Here is a 12,527-nt window from a genome sequence, read left to right as displayed (position 1 = left end):
TGCATTGCAGCAGATTCTTTACCATCTGAGCCACCAGGGAAGCCTAAACGGGTAGTCATACGGTATGACTACCCATTAACCTATGGGAATGGTTTTGTAGAGAGAGTGCTTTACTTTCATTATGAGATCTGTGACGGAGTGACTTATAGAAACATTTTTAAACCAAATAAATTGACACAAGCTAGAACAAGTTTAGACCAAACTTCAAAATATGCTTTAGTAAATTAACAGCTTTTGCTATAACTCATTATACTAGTTCTATGCTTTTTTAGGTTACCACTGCAAATTAAGTCAATGAGCCAGATGGTTCACCATTAAAGCATGAAGAAGTACTAGTATTTTGGGACAGTTAATTACATTTGTTACCTAGTTGCAATTTTAGCTCCCCAATGGGGCATATGTTTGTCTTATGCCATCATAGCCAATATCAGAAATGTAGATATTTCACAGATAGCAGAGGTTAAAAAATAAAGAACTACTGTAAGGGGAAAAAGTCATTATAAAATACTAAATGTATGAAAGTGACAAAGGATAAAAAAATGATATAAAGTTAGAAAGTGAGACTCAAAGTGGGAAAAGTAGAAGAGTTAAGCAATAATTAGTAATATATTCATGAGATAAGAATAGGGACAAGGTAGAAGAATTAAGCAATAATTAATAACACATTCATGAGACAGGAATAGGGACAAGGTAGAAAAAATGGGCCAATAATGAAGGACTACCACACTCACCCAACACCTCTCCCTTATTCTAAGGACAGCACTATGATTTTATTGAGGAGCTAGTGGTATAGCTGGGAATAGATGACCTAGGAGTTTCAAGTTGCTATGATTCTAACCTCGTGGAAAAAGCCAGTCTGAGACAAAGAAAAGGTGGACAGAAGCGGGAAGGAAGAGTATGTGTCCCTGGGTCTAGTTTCTCCTGAGGACAGGCCCTCCCTGGCCTTTGCACATATTCTGAATAGATGGGACCTCTTTCATATAGAAATGTTAGGTTGGATTCTGGCAGAAGCAACCAAAAGAATTCTACTGATGGAAACAGAGGATAGAATGCTAGCAATACTCCCTTCACTCAAATGATTAGGAAACTGAGGGCTAAGTGACTAGCAGGCTCAGGGTTAGAGTTACAGATCTACACTTTAGGTCTCTAGATTTCCAGTGTTGGGCTCTTTCTTAGTCTCACACTAGGGTTACAGAAATGAAAGAAGCAATGACAGCTTTTCATTCTTTTTTGCTGTCTGTATTATCTACAACAAATATTTATTGTTTTATAAAAGGAAGAAAAGTTACTTTAAAATGTGTAGGAAGAAAACTTATAGACATTCTCATGTTTACATCAATCAGGAAGCTTTTTTTTTTTTTTAGCAAAATGGTGTAAAGGCTTAAAAATATCCTCTATTAAAATATTAAAAGGCCTTTTTTTTTTTTTAAAGGAAATGGCACAGATTTATGCATCCAATCTAGAATCCATTTCTTTTTTTCCAGGAATCTTCTTCAGTCCATTTCAAAACCCCAATGACCTTAGTGAGCAAATTTACAAGGGGAAAAAAAATTTTAACTACTAGTGATCGGCTTTCTGGCTATCCAACTTGCCATCTCTTAGGACACATCCCACATTCAAGACAGCTTATGGCAACGCACATCTTTGCAGATAGGAAGACTTCATTTATACCTCTAAAAACTTCTCTCTGTGGCAGTAGGAGAAATGACAGCCACCCAAAGGCCACCTTCTTCTTTGATCCTTTCACGGATGCACAACCGTCCTACACTAGCTGAGTATATACCTGAGAAACATTAGTGTTAAAATACTGCCCTTGACAAAGACTGGTAAGATGGGGCCAAAGTGCAGAAAGTGACAGTTTTTCCCTCGGTTTGTTTCACTGTTAGTGTCACAGTTTTTAAGAGTTCCTGGTGCCACATGACAATCCACAGCTGACGACAAATTCCGCTCAGATGAAACCGAAGTCAAGTAATTCATCCTTCTACAGAGCACACTAGTGATAGCTTAACTGGTTTCGCAGGTTTCAAATCCCTAGTGTCCAATGAAAGTCATTAAGAGTTCTCTAAAAAGAAATATGTACAGTTGCTAAAGGGACCGTCCAGGGTATCGTCTATAACTATTTCAGTTAGCTTGGTGTCAATGCTTTGCCTATGGCTGTTATTTGGTTCAATGGCAGAATAAGTGATGTAAAAGGCCAATTTTAATGACAATTCTCTTAAGAGAATTACCCAGTCAATGGTAAACATCTGGAAAATCAATACTCTAAGAGCATATTTAAGATTCTAATCATTTAGTATGTTTCCTATGCATTTAAAAATATCATACCTTTGTGATGAATGGTGTTATGAAAACAAAAAATACATCATAGAGGAGAAGAAGGCCCAGAAGTATCACACATGACTGTTGAAGAAAGAAACAAATTTAAAGGTCAAACTTCTCATATTTAAATTAAGAGATATTATTTTGCAAATACAAATAAACATGTAACATATATTTAAACACTACTTTTTAAGGCATTTAATGTTTATTACTATTTGTAGTTTTATTCTATAAATCACATTAAAACTTTATCTGCTTCAACCCTCTCTTTTAAAAAAGAATCACTGAAGCAAAGAAATGTTCTTTCCTGATTTTAGTCTTGTACGGATTATATGAATTTGGCATAGTATGTGAATGATTAAAAATATTTTATGTAAAAAAAAATATTTTATGTAGCAAATCAGTGGTTTCATGGGTTGGGGATTAGGACTGATTGATAAAGGGCATGATAGAGCTTTTGATGAGGTAAGAAATATTTTATAATCGACTGGGATAGTGGTTACAAAGTTACATATTTGTAAAGTTTTGATAATCTGTACACTTAAAATAGGTGCATTTAATTATTTGTAAATTATACCTTAATAAAATTGTTTTAAAAAGAAAGCAATATTTTAGCTAGCAAAGTAGTCTACTTTACCTTGAAGTTGGGTAACTTCAGTGTTTTAATTAAATTCAGACAGAAAGCAATCCCCAAGATATCCTGTAAAATCCAAGCCCACCTAAAATCAAAAGAAATTACTCTATTGTTTTACCCAGTTATTTTTAAGTGGAACATATCAAAAGAAACATATCACTAAAGCAACACTGTTCAATTGCTATGATTTGACTATTCAACTATTAAGCAGCAGTTATAACAACAGAAAAACCTCTTAAGAGTCTCCATATTTTATTGTTCTACTAGAATAATGAATACTACTGTGATAAGAAAAAGCTGAAAGCCTGCTTCAGAAGTGTATCAGACAGAAGTACATATTTATCCTTAATCTTTGAATTTTACATGTCTCTTTTTTAGAAAGGTAGCTCATAACAAAGGATACGATGTTAATATACATCCAGATAGCTAAAGCATAAAGGAAATGAGAGCTACACATCAAACTCTACCAGAAATAATAGCATGAATAATTACCAACTGATTATCATACTTGGAGCTGCCTACAATTGTATGAACTTTGCTCCCAAATTTTGGGCCATTACATCCTTTGGGGTTTTAATAATTTTATAAATAAACTGTTAAAATTATTTTCTGTTTATCCTTCCTGCAAACACACAGAAACCTGTATATTTTCTTATATTTTTTTCTTTCTCACATGAAAGGTAGCATAGGCTAGATATTCTTGCATATTTGGCTTTTTTCAGTTAAAAATACATCCTGGAAATCACTGCATATCAATTCACAGAAATCTTCATTCTTGACAGCTGCATTGCACTTCACTGTGTGGCTATACCATAAATAAATGTATTTTTGAAGCCTATTTCAGTTTAGATGTCTAAATCCTAGTTTACATTTCCTTCTCTAGACAACCTCAAATCCATTAGCACAAGATTTCTTTATTTAAGTATTTAGCATGTTTCAAGACTAGGATGTTCTGGGGGAAAAAAAATCCATGATGAAGGCAAGATATGAAACAACCCACCCTTAGTCTAAGCTAAAAGGAAATACAGTGAGTATTCATACCTATCTTCATTTCGAAATACAGCCCAAACAACAGCTACTGCTATGCACAGTCCAGAGAGAAAATAAAGTCTCACTTCAAAGCTCTTGCCACAACAGGTAATCCTAAAAGACAGTTTGAAATAAATTAATTTACCCTAAAGATGAAATACAATGTTCACTTAATGTAACAAATGAATGTCTGCCACAGTGAGAAGAAAGTTTTTGAAAAGTCAATTTTAAAGCCTTGACTTTAAGTACAATGAATGATGCATAATAAAATATCCACCAGTTCAACAGAACTGTATTGATGAAAATGCTCTATATCTGTGCTGTCCAATACCACAGCCATTAGCCACATGTAGTTATTTAGTACTTGAAACGTGGCTAATGGGGCTGGGCAACTGAATTTTTAATTTTATTTAATTTTAAATATTTTTAATTAAAATAGCAACATGTATATTGGACTTCAAAGGTTTACAACAAAGCTCCTATTTTTCCTTGTATTGTTTTAAATTACAAAAACCAATATTATGGGCTTCCTCACAAGAGATACATACGTGCATCGTCCCCATTGTATCTTACGAACTAGTGCAGCAAGACAGTTGTACAGACTCATCGCTGATGCTATGCAGAAAATTGCTATCATAACATAAACTAGAAAAAAAGACACCAAATTATATGAGAACAGAGGAAACATGATAAGGAAACATGATAAGAAAACTTTTATACAATTAATATTAGTTCTTTAGCTTTCTTTTAGATCGTAATACTTTCAATGCAGTGACCATATCATAATCTGAATTGGTTACTAAACTGAACATACTTAGATCTTGAGCTTTAAGAGTGGTATTTCACGTGTTGTTTCAGCTCCACTACACACTACTAGGATTTCTTTGCGGGTTGAAGCTAGCTCTGCAGTTTCTTTTTAAAAAAATTTTATTATTTCAGTTGATTTATAATACTGTATTAGTTTCAGGTGTACAGCTTCAGATTCTTTTCCATTACAGGCTATTACAAGATATTAAATATAGTTCCCTGTGCTATATAATACTCATTGTTTATCTTTATAATAGTCGGGTATATCTGTTAATCCTATACTGCTACTTTATCCCTTTATCCCTTCCCTTTCCCTTTTAATTGTAAATTTCTTTTCTATGTCTATCTTTCTAATTTGTAAATAAGTTGATTGTATTATTTTTTAGATTCCACTACATGATATCATATTTGTCTTTCTGTCTGAGTTAACTTAGCATAATAATCTTTAGGTTCACCCATGTTATTGCAAATAGCATTATTTCATTGTTTTTTATGACTGAGTAATATTCCATTATATATATATATATATATCTCATACCTTCTTTACCCATTCATCTATTGATGAGCATTTAGGTTGCTTCCATAATTTGGCTATTGTAAATAATGCCACAATGAACATCGAAGTAGAAAGACAGTATTAGCTGCTCAGTCGTGTCCAACTCTTGGCAACCCCGTGGACTACAGCCCGCCAGGCTACTCTGTCAATGGAATTCTCCAGGCAAGAATACGGAGTGGGTTGCCATTTCCTACTCCAGGGAATTTTCCCAACCCAGGGGCTGAACCTGGGTCTCCTGCAACACAGGCAGATTCTGTCACTGTCTGAGCCACCAGGGAAGCCCCGAATGAACGTAAGGGCGCACACACACGTTCTACTTAGTTTTCTGTTTTCTTAGAATAAACATCCAGAAGTGGAATTCCTGGATTATACGTTAGCTCTATTTTTAGGAACCTCCATACTGTTTTCCATAGTGGCCACACCAATTTATATTCCCACCAACAGTGACAGGAGGGTTTCCTTTTCTCCACACCCTCTCAAAAATTTTATTATTTGTAGACTTTTTGAAGATGGCCATTCTGACAGGTGTGAGATGAAACCTCATGTAGTTTTGATCTGCATTTCTTTAATAATCAGTGATATTGAGCATCTTCTCATGTGCCTATAGGACATTTGTATGTTGTCTTTGGAGAAATGTCTATTTAGGTCTTCTGCCCTTTTTCTGATTGGGTGGTTTGTTTTTTTGATATTGAATTGTATGAGCCGTTTGTGTATTTTAGATATTAACCCCTGGTGGTTGCATCTTTTGCAAATATTTTCTCCCAGTTCATAGGCTGTCTTTCAGTTTTGTTTATGGTTTCCTTTGCTATGTAAAAGCTTTAAGTTTTATTAGGTCCCATTTGTTTCTTTTTGCTTTTATCTCTTTTGCCTTCAGAGATTGACCTAAGAAAACATTGGTAGGATTTATGTTAGTAGCTGTGCATTTTATCATTCAATGATTCAAAGTCACATGTTTGTTAAAGATGTCTATGAAGTGAGTTGTAGACATTTGTATTTAATTTAAATGTAGCAAATGGAAGAATTAATAAACCCCTTAAAATACTTTTTTTTTTTAGTGGAAATGTTTTACTTTTTAAAAAAATTTATTTATTTTAATTGAAGGATAATTATTTTACAATATTGTGCTGGCTTTTGCCATACATCACCATGAATCTGCCATAGGTATACATGTGTCCCTAAAATATTTTTTAAAAGCTTAAAGGGGAGAACTTCTACCTACCTTAGACATTAATCATGATGTCTACATTTTCCTATGGTGGAATTCATCTCTAATAACTTTATATGTGGTAAAACCAAATCCACTTAAACAAACCTCATTGTCTAGGTATGATATTAAGGTACTAAAATTCACAAATGTTTTTCTATATTAGCTATACTTGGTTGAAAATTACTTAAAAACATTTGATCTTGCTGTTGTTAAAAACAGGAAGAAATTATCATACTCTAAAAGTATTGCTTTGTGAAATTTCTCAAAATTTTACAATGGAAATATACATTTTAACTGAATTTTGCAAAACCACTAGATTTCAGAAAACTATAACTTTGTTTTGTATGTGAGAAAAGACAGCAAACTAGAGACAGTAAATAGGGGCAGTAAATTAACCATTTTCTAATTGGTGGTCTTGGACAAAATATTTTTTCATTTGCTTATTTGTTATTATTGCATATATACGACAATCTAAGTAGTAAGAATGACAATCAAAGACTGCCAAGTTGAGTTTGTTTAGTCATCCACCAAAGGTCTCCAAACCAAGATTTTAAACTCCAGTGGAAGTCATGCTGTGGAAGCCCTACCAGAGTTTTAGTATCCTACTATACCTAAGAAAATGATTTGGCATGAGAGAGAATTTGGTAAACATAACCATCCTTAGTTATTTTCTTGAGCATGACTTAACATAAAACGGTATGGAGAATCTTAGCAATTTAATACATTGAACATATTAAGAAATGGCATCAATTTTAGACATAAGAAACCATTTGAAAGTATATTAAATTTCACAATATCACACACCATTGTCAGAGTCACAATTAGACACCATATCATGGGATAACCATGAGGTTTAATGATCTTCCTCCTCCTACACTGAAAATTACAGTTATAAACAGGGTCAATTTTTAAATAGTGATGAGTTTAAGGAAATCCCTTACCAAAAACTAAAACATGCTTTAGGGTAAAGTAGAGAAATCTCTTTGTTCTATTAAAGACCACTAAATATATCAACTGAGGGTCAGACACACAATTGAAGGCTGAGAATTTAAAACAGAAAAATTAGCTGTGCAATGACGACATAATACAAATACCACAATGGTATCCACTCTCCCAGCAACATATTGAAATATGAGTGATATTCCAAGAATAATTTTTTCTAATTGGAAATATATATATAAGTATAGTTTTAAAACTGCTACCATAGGAGAGGAGAAATTGAAAACTAAGGTGAAACTAACCCAAGGCCTCATTTTTCCAGAAACTTATACTATTATTCTCTAAATAAACATTTTGTAGCCTGTGGTGGTTTTCACAAAGAGTTTTTGGCTAAGTCTCATTAGGCACACTCTCTTTTTCCCTGGGCTCCGTTCTCTTTCTGCTATGTGTTGGCCACAAATGGCAAATTTCCATCTTATCAGAACACTAAGTAGACTGTTCAGGGGATGGGCAAGCCATGACCCCTTCCTTCCTAAAGGAAAAAGTATCATTTACTCTCTAGACTACAAGCAAGTACCTGTGTGTTTTTAGATGTAGTATGATCTTAATGTTCACACAAGTAAAACAAAATTTAAGCAATACAACATTTTGATTTGCAAACTGACAAAAAAGACCAATCACACTTTAGGAATAAGTAGAAGCAGTAAATTCATAATTTGAATAATCTTCTATTATATTTCATGCAACTGTATATAGCTACCAAGAAATCCTTAGTCTGCTGCTTAGATACCCCCAGTCTATAATGCTTTATCTGCAAAGACGAAAACTTAGGGACTGCAGCAATTCTTTCAGGTTGTCCATGAAGAAGTGTTCTTATTTTGAGTCACAGTGTATTTTAAATCAGATTTTTTTTTAAAATCCCAGAGTAATAGCGACCTAACACTTTCGACAGTTTAAAAGTTAATATCACTTTTTAATTATTCACTTAAGTTTTCCAGTTGAATGCCTTAAAGGAAAAGATAAATCTGGCAAAGTAAATGAAAAGATTGTATGCTTAAAAGTAGCAAATATAAAATGATTTCTTACCCAACCATTTGTAGAAGAAATAAAGTAAGACCATCATAATACAGCAGATGACCACAAATATTATAACTGTTAGAGGACTAAAAGTAAAATATTCTTCCTTCGTTTTCCTCACTTCTCTATCTTCAGTGTTTGTCATTGCCTTCATGTTTTCCCTGCATAAACACACACAGAAACTTCAGCAATCTCTGCCAAGTACAGTTATTTTTAAAATCTATCTGTAATACTAACTTAAAGTTGTTTCTGATTACAAAGTTAACATACTTAAATAGTTATACACCATGAAGAAATACTTAATTTAGAAGTAAAAACTCTCTATAATTCTACCCTTCAGAGTTGGTGTATTATTAACCACTAACTTTTGAAACTTTTCTTCTGGAGACAAAACTGTTGAAACAGAAGATATTTATTACATAAAAATTAATGTTTTTGGTGATGTTTATATTATCTAATTTGGAAACTACACTGATGTAATGTTTCAAATAAAAACCAATTCTTTTTACACACTTAATATTACCAACTTGCAGGCAGTAAACTACTTTTAAAAGTAGCTTCTCTTCAATGTAAAAACACTAACTTACTCTATCAGCGAACAGAATATCAGTGAATACCAGCTCAGTATTCACTAAGTTTGTATGGTGCTCTTCAACATATTATGAAGGATTCAAAAGAAGTTCAAGACATAGCTTTGTCCTACCCTGATTCAAGGTAGCAAAATATTGTTTTAATTCTCCCAATACCCCTTCTGGGGTCACACAACTAGTGAAAGGCAGACACAGGAGGTGAAGAGGAAAGGGTCACAAGCTTCTTTTATTGAACAGTTTCTGTTCTGTCACCTTGTCCCTTCCCAGTTATACAGAAGCCACTAACGTATTTTTCCAGCGCCAGTCCCTTCAACTCTGGTCTACTAAAACAGTATTCCTGATCGCTTCTCGGCCTTTTGGCTAAGATCAAGTGTAAAATGGTGTTCCCTATTCCTTTTTCATGTATCCTGATCCTTTTCACCAGGTCTGGGCTCGATACAAACGTGAGGTTAAAAAAAAAAAGATTTATTTCTATCAACTTGTACATTTGCTAAATTGCTTATTTATCAACATGCTGCTTTATCAGAAAACTGCGTATCAAGATGGTTACTATTCTACACATCTGTGACTCTAGGGAGGCTGCCTGGGAAAGGAGCAGGGAGAAGGTTTGAGGAGGAACACACAGCACCTCCCTGAAACTGTAGCGCCAGATGACAGTGTATTAACAGAGTTTCAACAAAAGTGGGAAAAACATGCCCACCTCTGGATAAAATAATTGCAAACATTTATTTAAGGACATTTCTATCACAGAACCCATATAAGGTACAATAACCAAAAGGCTATATATTCATATTCAGTATATACCAGGTAATTTATTGAAGGAAAATATATTCTAGGTTTATATCATATTAAAATAATACAACTCATCTCTTTTTAAAAAACTGTATTCAAATCAGGTCGAGAGCCACAGGCAACAGGAAGCTAAGCTTTCTTTCCTGTCATCTTGAGTTTATGACGAGGACCAGTTATATGCATGCATGCTCAGTTGCTCAGTTGCGTCTGACTTCTTTGAGACCCCACGGGCTGTAGTGTGCCAGGCTCCTCCATCCCTGGGATTTTTCAGGTAAGAATACTGGAGTAGGTGGCCATTTTCTTCTTCACCAATTATATGAGGGCTCATTATAACAGGAGTTTAACTCTCTACTGAAAAGTCTTTATACTGAATCAAGGCATTTTCATTTTTGCATAAAGAACATCTTTCATTTGGCAGGTTAATTCTGGGTTATAAGGTCCTGTTCTGGTAAACTTTTCCCTCCCTAAGCCATATTCTCTTTTCCCTTCTCTTTCAGCCTAACTCTCTTTACTTGCTAAATAGTTGTTCCTGTGTTATTTTTAAAAATTAAGATATAGAAGACATATAACATTAGTTTCAGGTGTATTACACAATGATTTGATAATTGTATATATTGCAAAATGATTACCACAATAAGTTTAGTTCACACCCATCAGCACAGAGTTAAAAAGATTTTTTTTTCTTGTGATGAGAACTTTTAAGAACTACTTTATTAGCAACTTTCAAATATGCAGGACAGAATCATTAACTATGGTCACTATATTGTACATCACCAGGACTTATTTATTTTATAACTGGAAGTCCGTACCTTATGAACACCTTCACCCATTTTTCCCACCCTCCACCTCCCCACCTCTGGTAACCACCAATCTGTTCTCTGCATCTATGAGTTCATTTTTTTAAAGATTCCACACATAAATGAGATGTTCAGGTATTTATCTTTGTCTGACTTATTTTACTTAACGTAAGTAATACCTTCAAAATCCAGCCATGCTGTTGTAAATGGTCTTATGTCAATAACTCTACTTTTTATGAAACTTTTTCCATTTTATCATTGATTAATACTCTTTCTCTATACTGTCACTCCCAACCACAACATATACACTTAGTTTTTTCTATCTTTATCCTACTTCCAGAATCAGTCACTTCAATTTCAAAATCCTTAACTCTGCAGGTAAAAGATATCTCTTTCCCAACCTCGTTACTGAAGGCAATACATTTTTTGTTTTTGTCCATCATCATGTTTTATGATTAAGTCATCTTGTATGTACTGCTCTCCCACCTCCAATTTTCTTGAGGAGGAGCCCATCCTGACAGGTACATTAAGCTTGCCTTGCTAACTCAAAGCCCATGGACCAGTTTGTCAAAAAATGCAGAATCTCAGCATTCACCCCAAGCCTACTTAATCTTAATTTTTAAAAATTTTAATGGACATGGGTTTGGGTGGACTACAGGAGTTGGTGATGGACAGCGAGGCCTGGCGTGCTGCAGTTCATGGGGTCGCAAAGAGTCGGACACGACTGTGCGACTGAACTGAACTGAATGAGATCTCAAGACAGTTTGTATTCACATTACAGCTTGAGCAGCACTACTTTTGAAAAGAAACAATTTACATAATAAGGTAAGTACAGTGAGAATCTATATTAAATGGAAAAACATTTTCAATGAATCAGCAGCTTTTCAGAAATTATAACATTTTACCATACAATCTAGAAAATGATTTTGGAGATCTTCCATACTAGGCTTTATAAAGATTAATAGTGAAAAATATAATGCTTACTTATGTGAAGACATGTGACTAACACATGCTGAAATGTGTTTTCCAAATATGTAAAATATTTTAAGCTCAGTATTCTAGGAATCTATGCTTGTTAGATTTCTCTTACTGTAAGTCAATCAAATTTTAGTATTTTAAGAAATTACAAATAAGCTTATTAGATTTAGCTGGCATCAAATAAGTCCTTCTTAGTGGAATCTATAGATCAACTCACAAGGTGAACATATTGTCCTTTATGCACAAAATAATGTGCTCTGAGCACAATTTTTTACTCAGAGTTAAGAAAATGAACTGATTCTTCTAAACTACACTGCCTTTGCTGCTGCTGCTGCTACGTCGCTTCCGTCGTGTCCGACTCTTCGCGACCCCATGGACTGCAGCCCACCAGGCTCCTCCGTCCATGGGATTTTCCAGGCAAGAGCACTGGAGTGGGGTGCCACTGCCTTCTCCTCACTGCCTTTAATCTACAGCAAAGGTACATAACTGTAAGAACACTGGGTTTAGGTTGTTATTAAATAGACAAATCCAAATTTCATGTACTTTTGAAATTTCTATATTTAAATTAAAATATGGACATGCGTAATTAATATCCAATTCCTAAAGCACTGACTAGAACGGTGAGGTCACATTGTAATGATTCAACTCAGGAGGAGCTGAAAAATTTCCACCCTGTTTATTTTCTTTCAATCTAAGCGAATAGGTACATTAGGATGCTAACTATCTCCACCTTTTCTGGGTGAGGTAATTAAACATTTTAATTTAAGAGACTTTGGTGAAATTTCAATGTTTCCTTCTTCTT

At 34.2% G+C, this 12,527-nt stretch overlaps 1 protein-coding gene across 2 annotated transcripts in view; it reads right to left on the bottom strand.

The window, feature by feature from the left end:
- Positions 1-12,527, bottom strand: part of SPPL2A (signal peptide peptidase like 2A) — a 53,800-nt gene that overhangs the window by 19,062 nt on the left and 22,211 nt on the right. For both annotated transcript variants that reach the window (XM_070469283.1, XM_070469284.1), the window contains exons 6-10: positions 8,578-8,729; positions 4,531-4,627; positions 3,995-4,096; positions 2,957-3,038; positions 2,326-2,400 (exon numbers count right to left, since the gene is read on the bottom strand). In XM_070469283.1, coding sequence (XP_070325384.1) covers positions 2,326-2,400; positions 2,957-3,038; positions 3,995-4,096; positions 4,531-4,627; positions 8,578-8,729 — 508 coding nt within the window. The remainder of the gene's footprint in view (positions 1-2,325; positions 2,401-2,956; positions 3,039-3,994; positions 4,097-4,530; positions 4,628-8,577; positions 8,730-12,527) is intronic.

The sequence above is a fragment of the Odocoileus virginianus genome, chromosome 6 (assembly GCF_023699985.2).
Source record: "Odocoileus virginianus isolate 20LAN1187 ecotype Illinois chromosome 6, Ovbor_1.2, whole genome shotgun sequence".
NCBI lineage: Eukaryota > Metazoa > Chordata > Mammalia > Artiodactyla > Cervidae > Odocoileus > Odocoileus virginianus.
Note: the sequence above shows the minus strand (reverse complement) of the source record. Positions and strands in the feature narration are given on the sequence as shown.